The 26296-nt window shown below is 41.1% G+C and overlaps 2 protein-coding genes and 1 long non-coding RNA gene across 8 annotated transcripts; 1 reads left to right on the top strand and 2 right to left on the bottom strand.

Annotated features, from left to right (window-relative positions):
• Window position 1: 1 nt before the first annotated feature.
• Window positions 2-3576, bottom strand: gskip (gsk3b interacting protein). 4 transcript variants are annotated; one of them, XM_089005246.1, is made up of 4 exons: window positions 3349-3576; window positions 2389-2454; window positions 1609-1870; window positions 2-748 (listed from the first exon to the last, which is right to left on the bottom strand). In XM_089005246.1, the coding sequence occupies exons 3-4, from the start codon at window positions 1849-1851 to the stop codon at window positions 590-592; spliced, it is 402 nt and encodes a 133-aa protein (XP_088861372.1). In that variant the 5' UTR covers window positions 1852-1870; window positions 2389-2454; window positions 3349-3576; the 3' UTR covers window positions 2-589. The 4 variants fall into 4 exon arrangements, with proteins under 4 accessions (XP_088861372.1, XP_088861373.1, XP_088861374.1 ...); XM_089005247.1 differs by having other exon boundaries at window positions 2389-2415; XM_089005248.1 differs by having other exon boundaries at window positions 2389-2412.
• A 188-nt stretch (window positions 3577-3764) lies between these two features.
• On the top strand, window positions 3765-26193 carry atg2b (autophagy related 2B). 3 transcript variants are annotated; one of them, XM_089003986.1, is made up of 43 exons: window positions 3765-3899; window positions 4428-4805; window positions 4874-5036; window positions 5249-5401; window positions 5500-5602; window positions 6295-6457; window positions 6550-6729; window positions 6831-6927; window positions 7007-7171; window positions 8936-9102; window positions 9198-9300; window positions 9429-9672; window positions 10647-10809; window positions 10929-11021; window positions 11101-11289; window positions 11555-11828; window positions 11914-12022; window positions 12101-12302; window positions 12414-12556; window positions 13319-13476; window positions 13577-13752; window positions 13830-13980; window positions 14062-14261; window positions 15182-15262; window positions 15346-15452; window positions 15542-15634; window positions 15708-15778; window positions 15852-15928; window positions 17021-17191; window positions 18152-18284; window positions 18358-18557; window positions 19843-20072; window positions 20501-20618; window positions 20756-20947; window positions 21354-21455; window positions 21543-21621; window positions 21722-21923; window positions 22003-22072; window positions 23253-23335; window positions 23597-23718; window positions 23903-24057; window positions 25066-25215; window positions 25289-26193. In XM_089003986.1, exons 2-43 carry the CDS (start codon window positions 4644-4646, stop codon window positions 25517-25519), a joined length of 6225 nt encoding a protein of 2074 aa, XP_088860112.1. In that variant the 5' UTR covers window positions 3765-3899; window positions 4428-4643; the 3' UTR covers window positions 25520-26193. The 3 variants fall into 3 exon arrangements, with proteins under 3 accessions (XP_088860112.1, XP_088860113.1, XP_088860114.1); XM_089003987.1 differs by having other exon boundaries at window positions 3793-3899; window positions 4534-4805; XM_089003988.1 differs by having other exon boundaries at window positions 3882-3899; window positions 4624-4805.
• Window positions 19925-23929, bottom strand: LOC148893623 (uncharacterized). The gene is made up of 3 exons (XR_016115936.1): window positions 23819-23929; window positions 20483-20652; window positions 19925-20056 (listed from the first exon to the last, which is right to left on the bottom strand). It is a non-coding gene; the product is annotated as an uncharacterized LOC148893623 (long non-coding RNA).
• Window positions 26194-26296: the final 103 nt, after the last annotated feature.

Here is a 26296-nt window from a genome sequence, read left to right as displayed (position 1 = left end):
ACGCATTTGAGAAATGTGTATTGGTCATTTTCAAGGCTTAAAAGCAAGAAAGAGGGGTAAGATGAAACAGCATTTGAATTCTGATAAAAAATACATAGCACGAACTGTGACACAAAAATGAACTGAGAGCCAATCAACTATTCGCTGCATTGTGCTGTGCCACAGAAAAACTCTACAACCAGCTTTGTTAAATTTTTGACATGCCTTTTACTCTTAGTAAATAAAAGGTAGATAAAGAGGTATGTTATACTTTCCTAATCAAACAGTCATTAAGGCAGAATATTTGTGGAATTCCACTTTGACCCTTAAACTACTTTGGGGAAGTTGTAGATACCAGTTGGCAGGTCACAGCATTAGTCAGAGTTGCCTTACAATGAATACAAAAGGTGGAGAAATCCTGTGCACTGTCAAATAGTTTGCACAGTAAGGTCAACGGCAAAACTGTGCAACTGAGACCAAGCAGCCAGCCAGGACTTCTTGAACAGGAAGTCAATGGATAATCAAGAACAAAGCAAAATTGATAGGGCAAGGCAGCCCTTAAGTTAGCGGCAAGTGCGGGTTGGGGGCTCGTGTTCAACTTGCTTCGGTGTCACTGTCCATTTTGCTTGAGACTTTCGAGACGCTGGAGCAAAGCATTCCCAAAGGCTTCCCTGTAGCCTGGACTCAGTGTGTCCAGAAGCGAGTAAACTGTCTCATGGTACTGTGTGCTCAGGTCCTCATCCACTTCGTTAAAAGCATAGCCAACAACCTATTTAAACGGGGGGAGGGTTACGTGTTAAAAGCTTGTGACGTCAATCTCACTCAAATTTTACAAAGTACATACCAGCTATTATTCGACTACAAAATTACATTTAACCAGTGTTTGAAATAACGTCTGCTCGTAGGCCCGGGGCGTACAACTTTTATGTCGGGCATACAACTTTTGAAACGTTTTGGCCCGGGTGGCTGCCAACTTTTTCAAGAAAAAAAAATGTTTTTTTTTCAAATCAAACGATTGTTTTATTCAAGAAAGCAAAAGCTACAAGCAAACTGCTACAAGCCACGTGGACTCCTCTTTCTAAGTGCCTTTCAAAACTTTCAAGTACACTTTACAGTCACGGTATATTCCGAACGAACGTTCGTTTGACAATTTGCACACTCGGCACAGCAGCCAATCAGAAGCACGTTTCGTGCTTCGGACTATACCGTGACTGTAAAGTGTACTTGAAAGGTGCTTAGAAGGAGGAGTCAATGTGGCCTTTAGCAGACAACGCAATGCAAACATTGCATAGTGCACCATGACGAAAAACGACAACTGGAGCAAAATCTTCAGCAAGGGATATTTACCATAAATTAAGCTTAAGGAGCATTTGTGGTAGGTACTTCATTAAAAAAATCATTTATACTTCACAACAATGTTTGTTTTTTGTGTTTCAAGTTGTGAAAAATGGGGAAGGCAACTTTTCAGAGTTGTCTGCCCTGGTGTTCGCTAAATTTTTGTCATGAGTTTCGGACACTGATTTAAGCATTGCATTCCTATTTTTTCCGTTTTTATTTTCACTTCAGTATGACCCTCAGAAGACTAATTGAAACATGAAATGAGTCCTCATAGAAGAAAAAAATCCTCACCCGCAGTCCTGCTTCTGTGAGTTCCAAGCAATAGCGGTTGGCCTCTCTTGTCTCCACATTGATGTAAGCCACATCTGAAGAATTGTTGAGATTATTGGACACGTGCATTTGGGCCACAGCGAAAAGGACGTCGTTGACAACGGCATCCGCCTCCAATCTCATGTCCTTGACGTGGCACAGCTCTACGCATTCGTCTTGGAATGCAGATACCATTGGGTCCTCGGGCTGGCAGTCGACTTCCATTCCCGACAACACACAACAACTGCAATGTCATCAAAACATGTTGCTTTACAAGACGTAAACTCCGACCTCTCAAACAGCTGGTGTCATTACACTTACAAGCAAGTGCAACCGTACTTCTAGTCATAAGTGTTAATTATATACTTAAATAGAGTTATAGTAGCAGTGAATAACACATTCATTCTGTTTTGTTTGTTTCCGGGAAACAACCAAACAATGCCCATCAGCTCAACAGTTCAACACGTTGACTCTTGTCTTGGCTCATGGGTGTCTATTCCTTGCATACCAGGCGGGAGTCCAAACAAATAGTTTTCTGGGCCCTCAAATTTTGAAAAATAACCCTGCTATGAAGAGCAATATCTCAATAATGTTAGACCCCTCCCCCACCCCCCAACAGATTTACAAGTACCTATAATTTCCACAAGATGAGAGCAAAGCATTACGAAACATTAACATTCCAAAACACCACAACAGACCATATCGTTGTACACAACTGATATATTTGATAGGGGGCAGTGTAAAGTAAGTAAAATGTTTTACCTCAAGGGATATGCTGAACAGCGTCTGCTGGGGGGATATGTGGAGAGAGGTAAGAATATGTTGAAACTACAAAAGAAGATGCGAAAATACAGAGAATACATGATAATTTTGTCAGACACGTTTTAAAATAGATTGTGTGTGTGTGTGTGTGTGTGTGTGTGTGTGTGTGTGTGTGTGTGTGTGTGTGTGTGTGTGTGTGTGTGTGTGTGTGTGTGTGTGTGCGTGCGTGCGTGTGTATATATATATATATATATATATATATATATATGTGAGTGATGTGTTCCTCTCCTCTTTCATGTGGAACTGCTTTGTGTAACAAAGAGGGTACAGAAAGTGCTTCAGAATGAATGACTCTCTGTGTCTTCGTGTTGTCATGTTTTTTGTTTTTTTTTGTTCTTTTGACTTCAAGACGGCGCCGCGAGAGTGGCTGCCTTTCCAGCAGCTCATGTATTTTGTTTTTCTACTTTCATTCCTTTCATAACTTTGCTGCTGTGAAATGTAAATTTCTCCACTGCGAGACTAATAAAGGCAAATCCAATCCAATCCAATCCAATCAATATATTTTTACAACTTTGAAGCTGCTTCAAAGTTGGTGTGACGTCATTCGCAGCAAGTACTGATTTACGAGGGTACTGGAACGCAGCATTGGATTCCACTACGCAATGTACAGTCATTCCTGCACAGTGATAGTTTGTCTGAGCTTCATTTAAAATATTTAAGTAATAATCACCATTTATCGGGTTTACAGTTACACTTTTTATTTTGTTTCTGATGGCTCCGGCAGTCAGCAAACAAACTCACTCAGTGTAGGCCATATATACTGTAATTAGTGTGTTTCATCGTGCAGAGCATTAAGGTATGGCATTTGTTTCATTTTACTGCAATCGAATGTCATTGGAACACCACATTGTAATTAAATAAACAAACAAACAAAAAACAAAAAGCGTGCATTTTTCTTACCGGGATTGTGGTAGCTTCCAGCCCAGAATGAGCTCTCCGTCGCGGTGGGTGAGTTGACTGTTGATTAAACCCCTTCGATGCGTTAGTTTGTGGATAACTAAAACTACCCCGTTACGTGGTAATATCGTTTTTTTTCTGTAGCTCACGTTTGAATCTAACTAATTTCTTTACAAATTTGATAAAGTAAATATACTGTCAGTGACACCGCCATGTTATGACGCAAGAGAGTTAATCCCACCCTATAATGTAACAATTTCTATTGGACGAAATCTATTGGTTGTAAAATAAGATGGGCGGGATGTGATTTTTTTTAACATTCAATTGGTGTACATATTCGATTGTCAGTAACATAGGCCAATTACTCGTGCCCTATAACATAGTGTTTTCTGCTGCTTCAACCTACCACCACCGATGGACGGAGAAGTGTGTGCGTGTGTTTATGTGTGTGTGTGTGTGTGTGTGTGTGTGTGTGTGTGTGTGTGTGTGTGTGTGTGTGAAGGCTCTGTTTGATGCGGAGTCATGAGAGTGTTTGTAAACAACACATTTCGAAGGTAATTTAACTGACAGACTATAAATTCCTCAACACAGCACATTCATTTAACATGTGTGAACGCCTCTTTTGTTTACATGCGTAACTTAGTAACACTGTTCTGACATTTTTTGGTCACTAAATTGACCGATGGCGGATTAAAGCTTTTCAGGCAACTAACGAGCGTGTGTAGTGCTTGAACCATAGCAACTTGCTAACCGGCGTGATAACGTTGACTGTACTTCGTCTACTGATATTGCTAGCCAGCTAGATAACCTTAGAGTCGTTAGCTCGGCCGGCCGTGTTAGCAAACCTTTGTCTCATGCCGTGACAGCTCTGAAAAACGCAGCGAATGACTAGCAATGTATGTCGACATGCTAAAACTTGCTAAATTTCGCACGTCCGTTTCCCCCTCGACGGTAGCTAAACATTTGTAACGGCCATGGTGCGCAAGAGGCTGTAACGCCCCCAGAGTTCTTTTAAATTGCCTCGTTGTGAATGTGATATACACGTTGTGTGTCAAAACGCTCCCTGTGTTTATTTTGTGCAGGAAACTGGAGTCAATGGTGCACCGCCTTCACACATCTTTGTATACCATCATATCCTCCACCAAAGGATGTCAGAAATCACGTTTTTTGATTTCTTTCATTCGACAGGATGGGACAACGAACTCGTCCTTAACAGTCTTTAAGACCGACTCATTTTAACCACAGAGCTTTAAAAAGACCTTCCTTTTATCTTTACAGTCTACACGCATCGACTCACGATGCCCTGGCCATTTTCCGAGTCCATTAAGAAGCGGGCATGCCGTTACCTCCTGCATCGGTACCTCGGGAACTTTCTGCAGGAAAAATTGAGTTTAGATCAACTCAGTTTAGATCTCTACCAAGGCACTGGATCACTGGCACAGGTGCCTCTGGATAAACGGGTAAGTTCATTTTCACAGAAAACGATCTGCACTGACTAGAATTAAAGTGAACACATTTTTTCTTCTAGTCACTCAATGAGCTACTTGAGACGGCAGATGCTCCCTTTGAGATTATTGCAGGATTCATCCAGACTATTTCTCTAACCGTTCCATGGGCAGCCTTGTTGCATGACAACTGTGCCCTAGAAGTGAAAGGTTTAGAGATGGTCTTCAGACCAAGACCAAGAGTTGGTAAGCAACTTTCAGAATGCCAAAAATTGAGAAAAGCATTACATTGTTACACATTATTGCTATGTCTGAAATTGGATTTACCTTTATTAGTCTCGCAGTGGAGAAATTTACATTTCACAGCAGCAAAGTTACGAAAGGAATGAAAGTAGAAAAACAAAATACAGGAGCTGCTGGAAAGGCAGAAATGTTTAATGTGCCAACTTTTTTTTTAGCATCCGGCACTGAGCCCGTGTACTGGTCCAGTTTCATGACGAGCAGCATGCAACTCGCCAAAGAGTGTCTGAGCCAAAAGCTCACAGATGATATGGGGGAGAACTTTCAACCATTTGAAGGACTGGAGAAGTTTGCTGAGACAATAGAAACAGGTACATGATGTGCTAAGGAAACTCAGAGAAGCACTTCTAGAACTTAACGAGTGCAAAGATACATCAAATAATTGCTGTTTGAATTGTCTCGCTTCTAGTTCTAAGACGAGTGAAAGTAACATTTTTGGATACAGTTCTGAGGATTGAACACGTTCCAGAAAATTCCAAAACTGGAATTGCTCTTGAGGTTCGAATCAACAGGTAAGTTCACACAACCCGGAAGTAATTCAAATAGATAGAAAGCTAGCTAATAGATAGCTAATAGATAGCCAGATAAATGGGCAACTAGATAGCCAATACCGTAGATATCAAATAGCTAGCTAGTTAGCTCAGTAGATAGACAGCTGAATAGTCCAATAAATAAAAAGATGTGAAGAGAGGAAGAACGAAATAAGAATAAAGTCATTTGTGTGCTTTATATAGCGGTTTAACAACAGCTGAAGCTGGAACAAAGCACTAACATGGAAAAAAGGGAAATGCTGCCCCTTGTGGCCGTGGCCAGCACTTTGTAGACACCAAAGCATGAAAAAAACAAAACCCAACCAATTCGGGAATGGCACTCTGTCATATTTTCAATTCCCGATTAAATTCGTGAATGGCAGTGAATAAGTTAATTATATATAAAAGATGAAATTAGTAATATATTTTATTTCCAATGAGCAGCAAGCAATAAAGGGATTATGTGCTTTGATAGTATAGCCACGTGCCATGTATTTTACTAAGTTACCAAATATAGTTCCTACAATGTTCTGCATCCATGATTGAAGAAGTCCTTGGCTGTAGCAATTATGACTAAGGTCATCTGTTTCATTACTTGTTTTATGTTTGTTAGCTTTTTGTGTATGTATTTTTCATCTAACATTGTCTCACATATTATGTTTTTTTTTGTCCAGGATATTTTATTCTGATGAAACTGGGGAGGAGAGCTCAAGTGTGAATGTCCATCAGCCAATCACATTTGCACACAAAAAGCTACAGATGGAAGGCATCACTGTATTTTGGGACGAGTTCACTGATGTGTCTCAAGCTGGTTTTAAATCTTCACCACCTCCGCCTGTTTGTATTTTCATATTCTGCATCAACTCGTTGCATGTGCCTGCGGCTCGTCAATAAATGCACATGTACTTCTAAATGTATTTGTTTGACAGGTAACAGAGCCGAAGCTCTCTCCCAGTTGGAATCCCAAAATTATCTGTGAGCCTCATCCGCAATTCACAGCGACAGTTTCCTCAACAGCACCTTTTCAACCCGTCCAGATTGGAAGTCTCTGTGGTAAAATTGAGCTGTCACTCACGCTGAAAAACAACCTAGCCGTGCCTGGAGCGAAGGTGATTCAAAGAATCTGTGTTGTAAACAAGAATGTACTAAAATTAAGATTTTGGCATTGATATTTAAAACAAAAGGACTGTCGCTTTTCTTTGCCTCTCAGCTCGACGTCGCCGGCCATATTGACACCCTACTTGTTTTGCTCTCGCCACGCCAAGTTCATCTACTTCTAGACTTGTTTGGAGCATTTTCCTTTGAACGTGAGTACTTGTTTGTCGTCGTAACGGAGGCTTTTTTAAGTGTTTAACTCTCTGGACATTTCTTTACTTTGCGATAAAGGTGCACAGGAATGGGCCAAGGATAGAAAAAGTCGACCCATGCAGCAAGAGGATGAGTATCGACTTCACATGGAACTAAACCGCTGTCTGAAGAAAGACACTGCAATGGCAGGAGTCGAGGCCGAACTCTTTGAGAGCCAGACGGCCCGAACCATCTCAAGTCGAGGTATGACTGAAACTAACCTCTACAATGGAACGCTTAATGTCCAATACAACATTTTAACTATAATAATCCACTCCAGAGACAAAAACATAACTCTACATTTATCTAAACATTTTGCAACAGTCATATACATATGCTCTCCACTTACGAACATTTGAGTTACGAACAACGGTACATACAAACATTTTTGTCGGTATGTTGAAAAATGTTCAGACAGAGAAGTTAGATTATGTATTGGGTGCCTTTTTCCGGCCGAGCTCGCATGAGATTGGCTGCGTACTGTGGTTCATGCACACGTACGCACACAGACACATAGGAGGTTTCAAAGGCTGGATGCTTACGCGACGGACACCAAGGCTGACCAATCAGCGCCCGGCCATGCTGAAGTATTGCCAATGAGTTCAGGCCCCGAACCGCCAAGCTCGCTTATGATTGCCTGCGTAGAGCATGTGGGCGGGGAGGAAATCCCTCTTCCCAGTTGACGCTCCAGGAGGACGCAATGCATAACAAAAAGTAATAGCTGCTGGCACCTAATTCAGTAATTACGTGTCAGCAGCTTCAGTAATGCCTTACTGAAGACCCAAGAATATATGTTGTCATACCACAGTAGGTGTGAATTTATTTTACGACTGTTAGAGCGTTTGTGTTTTACACTTCCCCGTTCAATGTTTGACTTAAAGGACAACGACACCATTTTTTTGTTTCCTAACTGACATCAGAAAAACGTTTTATAGCATCTAAAATGAAAAACACCAATAAAAATGACTTGTTCGTGATGTCACGTCAAGACACCTTGCCTTGCTCTAGAATCAAAACAATGGCTTCAGATTCAGAGAAGTTGCTTTCTTGTTACTCATCCAGTTATGAATATGATTCAAATAGTTCTTAAGAGGAAAGCATAAATGTTTGCAATCGATTAAAGAAGTCCTTCCGTGTCATTTTGAGCCATCTGGACTGCAATGATGCGTCTCAGAAAATGCACAACATGGCGCCCAAGCTCTGTTGGAAATGGGCTGATTTGTCTGCCGGGAATTTGTGTCAGCTAGTATCAAATCGTAGTCTTTGTGCAACACACAACGGTTCACCATCGCGTTATTTATGTGTTTTCCTTCTAATTTCGCCATCAACACGGATCAACATGAAGTTTTAGGATCAAACAAAGTACCTCCAAATGCATTGTGTGTCGCTTTCTCAGTCAGTGACGATACCTACTGTGACGTCACGGTAGGTATCGTCACCAACTCAAAAACAAGACTTCCTGCATATTCGGCGCAAGTCTTAAAACGTAAAATATAGCTATTTGTAAAATACACGTAGTAGAAGTCATTTGAAGTGATTTTACAAATAATGGACACAATTTGTCTGAAGTCGTCGGTTGTCCTTTAAACATAGGATCCATACAAAATATAACACTGGAGCAAGTTACGAACAAATTCACCTTACAAACGACCGGTCGGAACATATCTCGTTCGGAAGGTGGGAAGCGTCTATATAGTTCATTCAAATTGATGTCAAATGTCGTACTAAATTCATCCTGTCTACTTGATAACTAATGTTAAGCAGATTCCTTACTTACAGACAGTGTATTGTAGGTGTTCAAATACCTGACATGTCGGACTTCGTCGGATGAAGGCGGAAGTAGTCGCCGAAACATGTCAGGTATTTGAACACCTACAATACACTGTCTGTAAGTAAGGAATCTGCTTAACATTAGATGTCAAATGTCAGTTATCCTAATGTCATTTTTTTCCCTCTCTGCAAACAAAGCTACGGATGGAGTAGATGATGTCTTCTTCTCCATGGCTGACATGGACATGTCCCACAGCTTATCGTCCCTCCCTCCTCTGGGCGAACCACCAACAGTGGATTTGGATTTATCACTCAATAGCAACTACTCAGCCTCTCCGAGAGAATCGCCATCGGGAAACACGACTGTAAGTCGAGTGTGGATAACCCAATGAGATCCTGATCTGAATGTATTCTTCATTCTGCCTTTTGAATTTGAGTCAATGTGTTTTTGTGGTGTCAGGCTGTGTGGGAGGATTATATGGATGTACCACGACAAAGAGAGAACGACACCATTGGAAAGTCACGGGACTCACAACTTCCTCAAACATTATTACGACAAACTTGTAAGTGTGTGTTTTTGGAGGGGCCAACTACAAATGTACTTGCTTTCATTCAAGCCAAGGATGCTGTTGTTTCTCTCCCGCATTGGCTCTCGTCTACAATGGAAACTGTCTCCTTTGTTTGCTTTCAGCACATTCGTCCAAAACGCACAGCGATGAATCAAGGCCAGAGCTGGTGTTGAGTCTGACACTGGACAGTTTGGCTATCTCAGTCCTCCACATTGACCCGCTTCCACCACTTGATGCTTCCCCAAGTCCGCTTGGGCCTCTGGCTGCACACTTCTTCAGCGTGGTGGGCCCGAGCCATCTCAAGCCAGCTGCCTTCCTTCAGTCTCGATCAGTCTTTAATCACTCCTGTCCCCAAGATCATCTCAGGTGTGCACTTTTAAACATTATTTTTGTTATTTTGAATGCTTATTTTTATCGTGGTATGTCTCGGATGCTAAAGTCCTCAGAATGCGTGTTAAGGAAGTACATTGTATTTCTCAAACAAGTACTGTATAAGGTGCACCTTGATTTTTTTTTTCAAAAGATGACCCTGCGCATCAAATGTGAACAGTTCTTGCAACTCCTGTCAGCAGCCGCTGACTCCATTTACCCCTGTAGAAGAAGTGGTGCCTAACCCCAGCCTAATCATGTGGCGTGCCTTATATTTGGAAAACGTTTCTATATTTATATAATAATAATAACTTTTCATTTCTAAGCGCCTTTCAAAACTCTCAAGGTCACTTAAGACCTTGAGACCTATACTTAAGGGTATATATTATAATGGAAAACTTTTTTTCATTCATTGAAGGTGCGCCTTCTAGTCCGGTGTGCCTTATATATGGAAAAAGTTTGACAACACACTATTCAATGGGGGTGCGGCTTATACTCCGTTGCGCCAGACGCTCCCCAAATTAGGAACGAGATACTTTCTGAATGGTCGTTTTTAAGGGGAATTTGTTCATAAGTTGCTTCAGTGCTATATTTTGTCTGGAATATATGTTTCTTTCAGTCTTACTTAAGTATGTTAAAGGTTTATACATAGTATGTTCAAGGCCTGTATAAGTAACGCGTATTGGTTTGTACTGAAAAATAAACATTTAATACAATTTATGCTCTAAAGATATGTACATGTCTAACTGGAGAGAATACTACATATGATGTTACTACAAAAACATTTGTATGTACCATTGTTTGTAACCCAAATGTTTGTAAGTAGGGGAGCGTCTGTAGACCGGAAAATACGGTATTTGACCTTCCTTCTTCTATATTGCCATACAGCAATACTGATTTAAATCAATTAAAAAGCCAATATCAACATGATAGAAAAAGAAAAATTCAGGGTGATGTTGCTACATTTGCAGGTTTGTGGGCAAGGGTCTCAATATCATCTACGAGCACTGTGAGGGATCCAGCCTCCGGACTTTTAGCACAGATGTCTCCCTTGAGCAAATGGAGTTGTTGGAGTGTCTATTCCCTTCAGAGAGCATTGTCAATGGATCTCAGGGAGACGTCAAGTACACTGAGGTCAGTGATGCAATGTTGATTTTAGCAGATGCTCTGCATGCATGCATGCATGCATGCATTTTTATATATTTTTGGGGGAGGCAGATTCACTGTATATGTGTTTCGCTGTTACAACTTAGCTCCTGACGTTTAGCACTGCAACCAGTGGCAACGAACCACTTAGTACCTGCTTTCACCTGCTTTACAAACAGGCTGAGCGCAGAGGACCCCAGGTAAATGCAAACTTAATAAAATGGTTGTCACTGCATCTCTTGTCTGACTGGTAGCTTATCCTGTGCTTTACATCTGCAGTGTGGCCAGGTGCGACTCAGCACCATCCCCAGAAAAGCTGATATGCAGGTCGACCTGGGCCCCGTGCGATCCGAGCTAGACATCAGTATTGTGGACCGTCTCAATTCTGTTCTTCAGCCTCAGAAGCTGGCCACCACGGAGATGATGACCTCACACATGTACACGTCCTACAATAAGCACGTTAGCTTGGTGAGAATAAACATCTCCAGTCAGTTTCATTTTGAATATTACGGCCCTATTCTAATATCGCATGAGGTGAACAAAAGCAGTTCTATGCAACTGTACAGGTTGAATTTTCATTTACGCTCTGTATTAAATGTCAATAGATAATATCAGTGGTAACACTCATTTCGCCCACAATCGCTCCCACTGGTTTTTGTTTATACTTGATTAATAACGACCTTTGTTTTACGATTTCTTGCAGTAAAGTCGATATTTCTGTGCATTTTTGCAGCACAAGGCATTTGCAGAGGTTTTTCTCGATGACAGCCACACCCCTTCCAACTGTCACGTGTCCGTGACCGTCACTGCTCCAATACTGGGGCTTGCAATCCGGTTTCCCATTCCCGATCTGCGTTCCGATCAGGAGAGAGGTCCTTGGTTTAAACAGTCCTTGCAGAAAGAAGTACTGTCCCTGGAGTTGGAAGACCTGGAATTTAAAACAGAATTTCGGGGTGGGAGCACACCAGATCAAACCAAGATGGAGCTCACCTTCAGAGAGCTTATTGGTATGATGAGGTCAAAAGCCAAGAAAGTGGCCTATTACCCAGAGAGTCCCTGAAAACTGTTTTCTCCTTCATTTGCCATCCATAGGCAGGTTCCAAGAAGAGCTGGATCAACCAGCTGCAAGGTTCATAAGGGTGTCCCACACCATGGACGGAGACATGACAACATCTGAAAGTGTCAAGTTTGATTGGCCACGGTATGCATTGCTTAAACTATCATTCTCGACAGTTTTGCATCTTTGCCCATTGACGACGCAATGTCGCCCAATAAACAGTATTGTGTTGAAAATGAACCCCACTGCGGTGCACTCAATCCTCGAACGTGTGACGGCCGAGGATGAAGATGGGGCTGAAGACAATTTCCTTGAGGAGGAAGAAGAGGAAGGCGCTGCCCATTCACTCAAGGATGTTTGTGACTTTGGGAAACCGGAGCCATCGCCCTTTTCTTCCCGGCGGGTTATGTATGAGAATGAAGAGGTAAGTGACAAATTCATCCCAAAAAAAAATGGTCTGCAGCTATATCTAAACAACTTTAGTCCCACTTTCAAAACAATTATTATTATAATCATTATTATTTACATTTTCCAGATGGTCATACCCGGTGATGTTGCTGAGATGACCGAGTTCCAAGAAAAAACCATGAACAATTCTCGTTTTGTTCTTGAGCTGTGTTTCCCTAATGTGCAGTTAGCTTTCCCCAGCAAAGCATTTTATGAAAAACTACACAACAGGTAAGTCATTCAAAAATTCAATCTGAATAATAAGAGATACCAAATGTCTTTTTTTTATGTATTTATTTTTTTTGCGGGTTGACCACATAATTGAGAACTATGACCGTCCTCTATATCACATTCTCGTAGCAATCCCGAGAAAACGAACTAATGACATGACCGCAATCATTGCACTGCTACAGTGAAAATTCAAAGGGTTTCAAAAACAAATGTAATATTTTAATGCATAATAGCAGGGGTGTCAAACTCATTTTTTGCCGTGGGCCACATTGAAGTTACGGGGTTATTGTGGTTTACATACGACAATTTGAAATGTTTGTTCGGACATTAGTAAGCATCATGGCCCTTGACGTGCTTGATTAGCTTTTTTGGGGCTGAATAAAATTATTTGGCATGCCAGTTTTGGCCCCTGGGGCCTTGACTTTGACACCTGTGATGTCAGGGATTAGCCAGCTAGCTAAATAGAAAGATAACTAGCGAGTTTGATCACTAACTTGCGAGCTCAATAGATGAGCATTGAATTTCACAAGTTTGATTTACCTTCGCGGGCTGAATAAAATGATGTGGCGGGCCAGATTTGGCCCACGGGCCTTGACTTTGACACTTGTCCACAATAGGGTCAGCGTGAGAACTTGTCTCTTTATTCGGCGCACAATAACCGGATGAACTAAGACGAAAAATAATGACTCAGGAAGGTCAACAATCAAGATTGATTTAAATGGTGTTTCAACCAGATTGAATTACAAAGCATTTGTGTTCCAGAATCAACAATAACCTCCTGCTGTGGGAGCCCAATGCTCCTTCACCTGTGGAAACAGTGGACAGCATGCCTTATGGCGTTGGTCTATCTGTTGCCAGTCAGTTGATCAACACTTACACACATGATAGCTTCACCCAATTTCACTCGACTGGTCCTGATGGTAAGATGGCAAAACCTTGCTCCTGAAAACTGTGTGCAGACTCACCCATTTCAATGTCAAACGCATGTAGACATTTTGACACATTGTCATATGCTTGTAGAGGATTCTAGTGGTTCAGAAGAGGAGTTCATGCACTACTACCCTCCTTTTACTGACCAAGGATTCAGGTCACACAAAAAGAAAAAGACCAAAGTTCAGAATAAGAGCTCGCAGAGCCTGTTCTCTGTAATTATCAACATCAACCATGGCTTGGTTGCTCTTCAAACTAACGCTAAGGTACATTCTTCTTCTTCTTCCTTAAAAATTCAGTTCATCACAGTTTTGCTATACTTTTTTCCTTTTCTTTTCCCTAGAAGGAGGATAAAACACTGGTAAAAAACAAACACGGTGAATTCTGGCTGGAAGTGAAAAATGCGGTGCTATTCAGTGTGACACAACACGAAGGCTTTAAGGATCAACACTATGTCTGCTTCCACACAACCAATAGTTCAATGTATCACCAAGGTATCCATCCATCTGCTCTGTTTAGTATTTCACCTACAGGTCGTTATATGAAGTGATTTCCATTTTGGTTGATGTCCACAGGAGTTGTAGATGGAGGCCCGTCGTCTGACATGAAGCTGCCATTCATGTCACATCCACATTGGCTGGAACCAACCATCTACCAATTGGAGTCATCCCCCGAGAGATCCTCTACGCCCTCGGAGTCAATTGGCTTGGAGGCCCGCAGCATGGTGTCTGTCGCCGTCAAGATCTCATCGCAGAATTCAGAGCGCAGCGTCAAGGTCGAAGTTTTTCAATATATTGGATTTATTTCAGCCATTTTTACTCAGTTGAGATTTCGATTGGATCGGCCTTATTAGTCTCACAGTGGAGAAATGTAAATTTCACAGCAGCTAATTTATGGAAGAAAGAGAAAAGGAAAGGAAGAAGTCGAAAAACGCGGCTCCATCTTGAAGTCAAAAGAACAATAAATAAATAAATAATATGAAAACACAAAGACACAGACAGTCATTCAATCTTAAGCACTTTGTGCACCCTCTTTGTTATATGAAGCAGTTCGAGATGAAAGAGGAGAGGGTCAAAGTGTCCTTTTCACCAGTGGATCAGGAACGTCATGGTTAAATGTCCATGTCTATTATAAGCTAAATGTTGAAAGCAAACACAAAGGTGTAGCATCCATTGACAAAAAGAAATTGTCTCACATCTCCTGTCCCACATAAATCCGCTTCAATTCCAAGCTGCGATCCGTTCCAATTACGCATCGGCGCTCTGCGCTGACGGTCCTTTCTTCTATCCCGGGCTCCTCAAGTCATGCATCCATCCAGCCGCAGACGGTCCAATAGCACCAACCTTTCCTTTGAAAAAAGTGGGCTGTGAAAATGCTGCCCTTTACAGGTGTGAAAAAAGCACAATCGCCCCAGAGCTGTCCAACGATGACAGTCAAATGGCACTGACATTCCTCCCAATCAAAAACAGTGCTGTCAACCGCTCAGCACAGTTTACTCCTTAATGAATGTTGTGGCCAAAAAATGCTGGAAAACAATCCGTATCTGTTCCACACGACGCACAACAACACAGTGACAAATGAAAACAAAAACAGCAAAAAAAAGCAAGGCTCATGAGAGCACATGCTGACGGCTGCCTACTCAGGCGCCATCTTGGACTCCTTGGACTCATTTCTTGGTTTAATTTTTGCCCACAGGAATTCTTGGTCGCTGTGGGAGTGAGAGGAGCCACAGTCCAGCACAGAGTGGTTCCTCCCAACCTGGGGTGGTATGATGAGGTAGCGTCTCTGCTCCCACATTGAGATGACATTGAATTATTAGCAAAGCAAAAACTAGCAAAAACTAAATCTACTTGTTCCAGATTGTTGACTTTTTGAATGTCTCCGATGAGCCTGTGCTGGGTTACACTCCTCCCACATCTGTCAGCACTCTACATCTACATTTATGGAACTGCTCTCTTGACTACAGGTAAAGGAGACCTTACTCGCAAAATGAAAGATAAATAGTTTCTCTCTTACTCTGTATTCAAATGTGGCTCTTTGTAAATGTTCGAACAGACCTTTGTATTTACCTCTGCGGTCGCTGCTTGTGGTAGAAACATTTAGCATCTCGAGCAACGTGTCCCTCGACCACTCTTCGTCAACACTCAGGTATGACATGACTTTGATGGAAATCCAAGTTTCTCTTCTTTTCAGAGGAGTAAAACCAGTAACTCTGTTCCAGGATCATTCTGGATGAAGCTGCTCTGTTCCTCTCAGACAAATGTAATGGAGTCTCTGTGAATTTAGCACGTGGTAAGTCGACGCTCGATAAAGCGAATGTTTTAGATGTTTTTAACCAGTGCTTGCCCTATTGTCTTGGTCCCAGACTATGTCCAAGTGCTCGACATGGGAACTCTGGAACTGCGGATCACAGCTGTCAAACCTGACGTGAATGAGAAACTGGTAGGAGGGACGTTCCCACTAGACTTAAAGGATCTGGCATTTTCACACATTCATCTGGGCCGAGCCCTTGCGCCATTCACGAATTTTGACAGCCACTGGCGGTAACATTGTAACTCCACTGCGCCAGCACCGTTGCAAGTCTATTACGATTAGTGCATATTGCTACATGATCTGTGCCACAACAATCTGTTACAATAGCTAAAGAAACAAATGTAGTTAAACAGCAATTGAAAACTATTCGTTTTCCTTCAAAGGTTTTAACTTTCGTCGGCTGCCGTCTTGCCTTATCGATATCTAGCCAAAATCACCTTGCATTTGTTTCAGTGCGTTCCAAATTCGTGGTAGAGGATATCGGGTTTTTCAGTGATGTGCGGGAAACTGCCGAAAGGGCTAATCAAATATTAATTTACCCATTGTGCATTGCATTATTCACATCGAACATGGCGGATGGTTGCAATATGGAGTGTTAGAACATGAGTAAAACTTTAAAAGACATTAAAAATGGGCAGCAAACAAACATATTCTCGTTTTTTAAGAAACAAACGAATAAGTCTGCGGCGGGTAGTGACAATTCGTTGCAGCCAACTGCTGTTAATGATTCGAATTTAGTGGCTAATGGGATTGATTTCAGAGCTACAGTATAGCAGCACATTGGAATGTATCAAAGCAAAGAAATGTATTTAAGTACACACGAGTGAGAAATATTGTGCTAAATCTGTTCTCTTTGTCTTCTCTGTAATACCGTACAAAATCTAAATAGCACAGTATTGATTTTGTAGTAACTAAATAAAATTGAAAATGTTTGTTGATTTTATATATGAATACATTCTTTGACTTGAATTAAATTTGTTTGTTGATATGTCAGGAAAATAGAGTTTACTCAATGTTTTTTTCATTTGCAATTTAGAAATATGATGCTCCAATAAATCTATTTTGGTTTATTTCAACCAGTTTTGTATACTTCCGCAATCTAGTTAAATCGGGCCCCATCAATTTTAGAATTTGGCCCCCTTTTCAGACATAAGGCGGCCAACTGGACCTCTTTTAATTTCCCAGATGCATCCCTGTTTTTTGTTGCGTTGTTGGTTTTAGACTGAGCCGAGATTTGAACTTCGATGCTCCAGCGACGTCATCCACATCAGAACATGCGCCGACTCATGTGCTGCCCTCATGAACCTAATCCAGTACATTGCCAGCTATGGGGATTTGCTTTCTCCCGCAGAGCCAGAGGCCAAGCAAACCAGCTCGACACAAAAAAATAAGGTTAGCAGTGACAGGTGGAAAGTTTAAATTCGTTGTTACTTTACTTGCATACATTTTTTAGTGAGTGATCCTTCAGCATGTATTTTACTGAACCACTTTTTACATTTTCTCCTTACATTTGAAATCTGATTGCTGCCCAAACAAGACAAAAGTATTTGTTATTTTTGTTTTTATTATTCTCTTGACTTCACAATGGCGCCGCGAGAGTGGCTGCCTTTCTACCAGCATGTATTTTATTTCTCCTTTCATAACTTTGCTGCCGTGAAATGTAAATGTCTCCACTGCGAGATGAATAAAGGTAAATCCAATCCAATAGTGAGGGATCAGGTGAAGTACAGTGTGTGAGGACTGTTTCGAACTCAGCCGTACATGACCAAATTATATAACTACAGTGATACCTCGGTTTACGAACCCCTTGGCTAATGAACATTTCGGTTTACGAATGTTAAATTTATGAAAATTTTACCTTGGCATACAAACCTTTTTCGGGATACACATGGAGCTCCCGTGAGGAACTAGATACAATTCTCACAAAGCACTTACAAGGGATCATTCCTCAAGATGGTGAAAGAAGAAGGTTACGTTCCTCATCAAGTGTTTAATGCTGAGGAAACCGGCCACTCCATTCCATCAAGCCATCAATGACCATCACAAAGGTAAATAAAACGACTTTATTATACTGTACAGTTTATTTCTTTAATTATAATACCATAGCACATTTATTATACATAAAATAAGGTATATTTTGTGTAGTTTTAAGGCTTAGAAAATTAGAAAGTAGAAAATTATGTTTTATGGGGACCTGGGAACGGATTATTCTCATTTTAATGGTTTCCTATGGGAAATTAATTTTTGAGATACACACTTTTCACCTTTCACACTCTGTCTGGGAACCAATTAAGTTCGTAAGCCAAGGTATCACTGTATCTTGGAGCTTAACCTGAATTTATGTCCCAACAGGCAGATTTTCCCGGCCGACCCGTCCCCCAGACGCCGCTGCTAGCCGAGACCGAGCAGCAAATTTTGCAGAATCTGATGAGCGAAGCGATGGAAGAAATTGATGGACAGCATGCTCCCAGGCAACAACAGAATGGTAACGTTTTCAGAATGATTCTGCCTCTGCATGATTTTTATGCCACGTGATTAATGTTTGATCAAATTCACAGGTGTTGAAGAGGTGAGGAATCGTGATCATGAGCCCCCGCGCTCTGACTTGTTCCTGTTCCCAGATGAGAGTGGAAGTTCTGTCCAGGATGCCAGCCCCACTTGTCCCATGGTGCACTCTCCTCTCATCACTCCTATTCCCAACCTGGCACAGGAAACCGACGACTTTTGTATTCTGGAGACGCCTGGTTCCAGAGTAGAGGTGAGTGTGTGTTGTTTGCTTTACAGTCTGATGCAATAAATGTCATTTGAATATGTTGTATCTTATTTGTCACTCCTGCATTTGACTTGTGACCAGTTTTGGGTGTATAATGTCTCTTTACTAAAGGCAAAGTCACTCTTGACCCGAATTTGGACAATAGAAGAATGGACGTTTGATTGACTTCTGTTTTCGCTTTTGTGAATGCAGAACAAAGGTCACAATCGTCATTCTTTTTTTTTTTTGTATGGACTTGAGATCTCAATATGTCCTTTTAATTGTTGACTACATTATGATTACTAGTTGTGTGCTTTCATTTTCTTATATCAACATGCATTGATACACATACATATATTGATTTTTTTCCCCTTATTCAGCTCATTTATTGAAATACTTAAAAAAAATATTTCAATATTTTTTTGGGTGTTAATTTAATTTGTTGCAGGCTTGCCCTTTTTTGTGATTACCCTAACGCAGGGATGCATCTGTTCCGCACCCTTGCGACATTTACGCATTTTGTTTTACATCGAATATGGTGGATGGTTGCAATATAGAGCGAGAGAACAGGAGTAAAACTCTAGGACATTAAAAACAAGCAGAAAAAAACATATTTTCGTTTTTTTTATGAAACAACAGAGGGTAGTGGCAATTTGTTTCAGAAAACTGCTGTTCATAATTCTAATTTAGTGGATCATGGGAATTATTTCAGAGCTGTTGCAGTACATTGGAAATCTTCAAAGCAAAGAAATGTGGTTAAATTTCTGCGGGTGAGCAGCGGCAGCCACACGCGCCAGCATTCACTCAACTCGGAAGTAGACACTAGTAAGAAATATCGTGCTCAGTCTGCTCTGTCTTCTCAGTAATACCGTCGAATATCAAAATAGCACAGGATTGATTGTGTAGTAACTAAAGAAAATATTTTTTAAAAATGTTTATTTTCTATATGAATACATTATTTGACTTGAATTTAAATTGTATTTTCGAAAAATTGATTTTAGTCTGGTTTGGTGCATGAACAAACAGCAGATGGTGTCAAATATTGAAAGCCATCATTATAAAATTCAATTTGGATATAAACAGATCTTATTTGGCTCTTGCTACACAAGTGAATACTTTTTTTAAACACTGAATATTAAAATGTTAGGGAATCAAAAAAGTTGAGGTACATATCTCATTGTTCGAAGCAGCTCCCATTATGTCGAAACTTTTGAGCGTTGAAAATATATCGCAGCCGTCTACAACTTTCCATTGCTCTTAAGGTTGTCATCAGATGCAAAATATGTTCCAGGATGTCGATCAGGAGCCCGTCATCAAATTTTTCACCTCTGAGCCAGTGCAAATCAAATATGATCACTTCAGTCAACCTCTGGATGGAAGTGATTCCAGCCGAGGAGCGTTGAATTTTCCACTTCCGGAGGTGCGCTACCTTGTCAAGGAGATATCCATTGTGTGGCATCTTTATGGTGGCAAAGATTTTGGCCATGCAATGTTCACAGCTTCTCCTGCCAAAAGCCGGGGGTGAGTTCAGAATATTTTCAAATTTGTATAGATATATACCGTATTTTCATGTGTTTAAGACGCACCAAAGTATAAGGCGCACCCCCAATGAATGGTATATTTTCAAACTTGTTCCATGTATAAGGCACACCTCCAATGAATGAAAAATGTTTTCCAACATTATAAGTCGCTACAGTAGAGGCTGGGGTTACGCACGACTTCTTGTCCAGGGGGAAATGGAATCGGTGGCTGCCGACAGTACTGTAATTGACAGACCTTTTGCCGCTCAATATTACTTCGCATATAAGGCGCACCTGCATATAAGACGTAGGGTCATCTTTTGAAGAAAATCAAGGCTTTTGGGTGCACCTTATACACCAGAAAATATGGTATATATTTTAAAACATCAAAGATAAAGCAACAATTTTTACCTTTTCGTTGCATTTTAGTACTACTCCCCACAGTTCCCCCTCACAAACTCCGGTTCGACAGGCCAGAGTTTCAGGACGTACTGGAGGTGGAAAAGGAAGAAACCCCGATGTCCTGATGGAGATTCAACTTAGCAAAGTAATTTTTTTTGCCAATTTTCTCCATCCTGTAGCTAAATAAGATAATGTGATTATTGTTAGCACCAAACATTATGGCTGAGGAGTTTGTTTGATTTTTTAAGCCATTAGCCACTTTATGTGCATCCTTTTTCCCAGGTGAGATTTCAACATGAGGTCTACCCGCCGGACCAGGAGGTCGCATGCTCTCCAGCAGAACAGCCGGTATTTCGCCAGGTGTTTGTTGTACAAGACTTGGAGATCCGAGACCGACTGGCAAGCTCGCAGATGAACAAGTTTCTTTACTTGTACTCCAGCAAAGAAATGCCCCGCAAGGCTCATTCTAACATGGTGAGTGAAAGTGGCGCACGAGTACAGAGGGATCTCGTTCGTAAGTTGAGGACGTTTGAACGGTTGTTCGTACGGTGAATTCGTTCGTAAGGTAAATTTGTTCATAAGTTGCTTCAGTGCTATATTTTGTATGGAGTTTGTGTTTAAGGCTTATATAAGTATGTTTACAGTTTATATAAGTATGTTTAAGGCATGTATAAGTAACTTGTATTGGTTTGTATAAAATATATGCCCTATAAAGAGATTTGCATGTACAACTTGAGAGAATACTACATATGTTACTACAAAAATGTTTGTATGTACCATTGTTTGTAACTCGAATGTTTGTAAGGAGGGGAGCGTCTTTATTCACCTACTATAATCTCAGCGTGGTGTCTGGTAACTTTTTTTGCTTTCTGGTGCTTAGTTGACAGTTAAGGCGCTCCACATGTGTCCTGAGTCCGGCCAGGCTCCACAAGAGTGTTGCTTACGTGTTGCCCTAATGCCTCTCCGCCTCAATATAGATCAGGTAAAGCATGTTTGTGTGATAAAATGATTTTTTTTTAAAAAGCAAAATAGTCAACATGTCAAACAAGAGTTTTTTTTTTTTTTGAAGGATGCGCTCTTCTTCCTGAAAGACTTCTTTACAAGTCTTTCCACAGAAGTGGAGTTTTTCTCCCCACCTAGTCAAGATGGTAAATGAGTCATCTTCATCATCAATGGACTCTCCCGGATTACTTGCGCTAATCTGTTTCAAACTTTGCCTGACTTCAAGCTTTTTTCCCCCTGCTGCAGTGAGCATGTCCGTGAAGAAAGCCTCCACTCCAGAGATCTCATGCAGCTTCTCCAAGCATGCTGCCTCTAACCAGGCACCAATCATCTCTGTGCCTGCACAGAGACATTTAACCCAAAACGGTTTCTCCATGTGTGGCCGGGAGGAGGCTGGCGAGGGTGACACATCCACTGCTTTGTTCTCCGACCAGCCGATATTCTTTAGGTTGGTGATAGATAAATTATTATTATTTTTTAAGTCTTTCAAGATCCTCCCGATTTATGTGTGTGTTTTTGTGCCACAGGGAGTTCAGATTCACCTGTGAAGTTCCCATTCGTCTGGATTATCATGGAAAACATGTCTCATTGGAGCAGGTGCTGACTCTTAACTCATTCACTGCCATTCACGAATGTACAGTCATACCTCGGTTTTCGACCACAATCCATTTCAGAAACCTGTTCTAAAACTGATTTGTTCAAAAACCGAAACAGCACTTACCATTAGAATCAATGTAAAAAATCTTATTCCGTTCAAAGTCTAGAAAACAACTTTTTAACTATTTCACAGCATAAACCGGATAAAAACTTAATAATAGAGCAGGTCATGTGTAAAATTCTATTAAAACAAACTGTAATGTTTTATGTTCACCAATTTTTAAAATCAACATTAACATCTGCACATAAAAATATCTCTCTCTGTCTGCCACGAGGCGTGTAGGCACCTATCCCAGCTGTCTTTAGGCAGTAAGCGGGGGACATCCTGAACTTGTTGCTCACCAATCACAGGGCACACTAACTTTTCAAACCATCCTCTGCTTGCTTTAAAATCATACTATTCAGGAGATCTTAACCAAATATGTCTGCATTCTCGCAAAAATAAAACAACAATATTAATGCGTCGGTCACAATGAGGAAGACGTGACGTATAAGGATGCGGAGGGTAGTCGAGTGATGCATTCAGGTGCACTCAGTTTGGTTGAGAACCGAATTTCAGTTGTACACCGGGGCATACAAAATATGACATTTTCGGTTGAAAACCGAATGGGATGAGAACCGAGACGTTTGAAAACTGAGGTTTGACTGTATTTGGGAATTTAAAATATGACGTAGAGCGCCATACCCGAATTTGTTTAGGTTTTGTTTATTCTTGCTGGGGTGCCGATAAAGCACTGGTCAGACGTCTGGCAATATTTTTCCCTTCCACAAGAGGGCAGCATTTCCCTTTTTTCATGTTAGCGCTTTGTTCTAGCTTCAGCTATATTGTTAAAGCACTATATAAACCAATACGTATGTATTGCATTGTATTTTGAACAGCCGCCCCCATTCCAAGCTCATATAACTCCAGACCCATATAATTTAGGAAATAACTCTTTTTTTTCTGATGAAAGAAGAGAGTCTAAGGTTTCTTACGCTACATTGACTGTTTATGTAGTCCTAAACCTCAATATTCAGTGGGTCCTGGAATTCGAGTGACGATGACAAAAATCCTGGCAATGCAGTGGCCACATTTTTGCACATGTCTGGCAGTGAATGAGTTATCACTGTTTTCTCGCAGGGAACATTTTCAGGGATCATCATTGGCTTGACGCAGCTGAACTGTTCAGAGCTCAAACTGAGACAGCTGTGCTACAGACAAGGGTATGTTTTTTTTCCTGCAAAAATAAAAGAATGAGGTACAACGACTAACCAATCATTCGATTATCAAATGAAGCAATAATCATTCAGAGACCCTATTTCATATTAAAATGGTCAAATCAACCATTCGAAGCGAAAATAATGCCTTCATGTCTATTATTTTCCAGGAAAGCAGACTTATTTATCTTTGTTTCCCAAAATAAAAAGCCATAGCTTGATACCTGAATAGTGTAATGCTCTTTTAAATGTGTCTTTTATTTGCAGTTTATTAGGTGTGGATAAACTCGTTTCCTATGCAATTCATGAGTGGCTTAACGACATTAAGAAAAACCAGCTCCCGGGCCTGCTGGGTGGCGTGGGGCCCATTCACTCACTGGTCCAGCTGGGTAAATATCGCCTTCAATTGAATTCATATCCTCCCATTCCCCTTGTTGTTGGAATTAATGAAAGCTGTCAAAACATTGAACCACTTAAAGTAATTTATACCTTGGTAGTACATTTCCCACCTACTTCCTCCCTGCTGGATATGAACTACGCGAAGTAATTGCATAAATGCAATGTTCTGTTCAGTTCAGGGATTCCGGGATTTGGTGTGGCTCCCAATTGAGCAATACAGAAAAGATGGTCGTATTGTGCGTGGCTTTCAGCGTGGCACCGCCTCCTTCGGAACATCCACAGCTATGGCCGCCCTCGAGCTTACCAACAGGATGGTGCGGACCATCCAGGTAATATGCTGTTTTCTGTTGACAAAGATCGGATGTACATTTCAGGTCCAAATTTTGACTGTCCAATTAATTACATGTACATTTGAATGTGGATGTCAGAGATGTGAGCTTGGACACTGTGAACGAAGGCTTGAACACAGGAAGATTGTCTTTTACTGCTGGCAGGGGACGCAGCCATTCATGACCGACGCCCAACCTCTGTAGCCCTCTGCCAAGCTATTCATTGAGAGTATATGCACATTTAAGTGATACATTAGTAAAACACAATCCTCTTGATTTTTGAATACCACACTCCTGGACATCCCACATTACATCTCCAATATCCATAAACCAACAGAAAATTGACATTTTAATGAGTTGTCTTTCCATGAACTGATAGATTTGAAACACGGGATAATGAGCTCTTCCTGTGAAGGACTTTATCAAGTCCTAAATTCCGCCCAAGGCCACATCTCCAACCTGAGGATGATAGTTTAACAGGCTGCTTCTGTTCACCTCAGATTGACCCCAGCATTTCTGTGCTTCCATTGTGGGCCTTGTGTTTGGCCAACTGAGCCGACAACAGCATGAAACTTTTCAATACGATAACTTCTATTTTGTCTATTCTCTATCAGTAATGACTAAAAACATGAGCATTCACACGGGGAGATGCGCATACATGACGAGACGGGTGTGAACACTTTGCAACTAAAATATGGAAGTGTAGCAATGCCGCACATGTCTGCGGTCTATTCACAAAGAGATCTTTTTTTTCAATTCTGTGTAACATATCCCAAACTAATCTCTGAATACAATGTTGTTTTTATTTTCGTGTTGAAGTTCCCTGAAATACAACAATGTTGATGCACATTTGGAAAAGGGCTGATTCCAATCTGAAAATATCTCATTCTATTCATGTTTTACTGAAACTGCTTCGATGCAAATCCAAACTGCACTGTCACACGCATTATAAATCCAGGTAAAAACTTTGTTTAGGTGAATAAATGCATGTGTTCTCCATTTTGTTAGGCAGCAGCGGAGACAGCCTATGACATGGTGTCTCCAGTTGTGAATGATCGCGACACAAAGAGGGTAAAACGGTTCTCTCACTATGGACTTGCTCATCAGCCCGTTGACCTGAGAGAAGGCGTAGCCAAAGCCTATACAGTGGTGAAAGAGGTAACTTAGGAAGGTTTGAATATTCATGCAACGCTGCCCTTTCCTCACGGCAAATTGTCGTTAATCCCTTCAGGGAATCACAGACACAGCACTGACCATCTATGACACGGCCACCCGGGAACACGAACAACGGGGCATGACTGGAGCAGTGGGTGGGGTTCTCCGTCAGTTGCCGCCCGTGGTGGTCAAGCCCCTCATTATGGCCACAGAAGCTACCTCCAACGTCTTGGGTGGCATGAGGAACCAGATTCACCCCGATGCCCGCCAAGAGGAATCCCAAAAGTGGAGGCAAGGCGAGGAGTAACTGAGAACATCGGTCCTGCTGTAAATAACGAGCATCTCATGACTGTTGAGGTCCCCTTTTCCCTCACCAGTGCATTCATGGCCATGCTTGTCTAATCAAAGGGACACATATAATTCATAGTTTGAATCAAAGGGACACAATCAATTTATATCTCTATTGGGTTACGTTGTCTTGTAGGTAAGATGCAGCATCTACACATATAATGAATAAGATGACATGTTCCGTTATCTTTGTCATAAGTAATATCTCACCTGTGACCCCACATTGAAAATGCTTGTATCCAATGTGGACTTCTGTAAATAGTCAAATTGGTACCGTTTCATGCACATACATGAAGGGCAATATAGGATGTGGTACACTTATGTGTAAGTACAGCACTTTTGAGAAACTTGAAAAAATACTGTTTGGTTCAAGAAATAATGATATGCAGTATGAGGCAGCTCCAAAAAAATCTGATTTTATTGTCGAAACCAAAATTTGGGATCTGTTCAGTTATTTTGATGCAAAGACTGAAGATACTGGTTATGAAGATCTGATTACTGTATTTTGTTTTTGTTTTTATCGTCAGGGGCTGCACTCACCTTGTTTAAAGTAACGATTGTAAATACATGTACAGTTCCTCCTTGACTTTGTATTACAGCATGAGTGGAAAATTAAAAACGTACAATGTTAAACATTGTGTAATTTATGTAAATGCAATGGTGTGGTGAACACTGCAGCTCTGATATAAATCGCTCAATCGAAAATGACATTGCCACAGCAACATAGGGACGCCCA

The sequence above is a fragment of the Hippocampus bargibanti genome, linkage group LG09 (genome assembly GCF_051943395.1).
Source record: "Hippocampus bargibanti isolate YZ-2025 linkage group LG09, ASM5194339v1, whole genome shotgun sequence".
Taxonomy (NCBI): Eukaryota; Metazoa; Chordata; class Actinopteri; order Syngnathiformes; family Syngnathidae; genus Hippocampus; species Hippocampus bargibanti.
Note: the sequence above shows the minus strand (reverse complement) of the source record. Positions and strands in the feature narration are given on the sequence as shown.

Excerpts from the sequence above, each read along its gene's own strand:
- gskip (XM_089005246.1), bottom strand. The coding sequence starts at position 1,851 with ATGGAAGTCGACTGCCAGCCCGAGGACCCAATGGTATCTGCATTCCAA. Across the intron at positions 749-1,608 it reads TCACAGAAGCAGGACTGCGG|GTTGTTGGCTATGCTTTTAA; the intron begins GTGAGGATTTTT and ends CCGTTTAAATAG.
- atg2b (XM_089003986.1), top strand. The coding sequence starts at position 4,644 with ATGCCCTGGCCATTTTCCGAGTCCATTAAGAAGCGGGCATGCCGTTAC. Across the intron at positions 4,806-4,873 it reads AGGTGCCTCTGGATAAACGG|TCACTCAATGAGCTACTTGA; the intron begins GTAAGTTCATTT and ends TTTTTCTTCTAG. Across the intron at positions 6,458-6,549 it reads AATCTTCACCACCTCCGCCT|GTAACAGAGCCGAAGCTCTC; the intron begins GTTTGTATTTTC and ends TTTGTTTGACAG.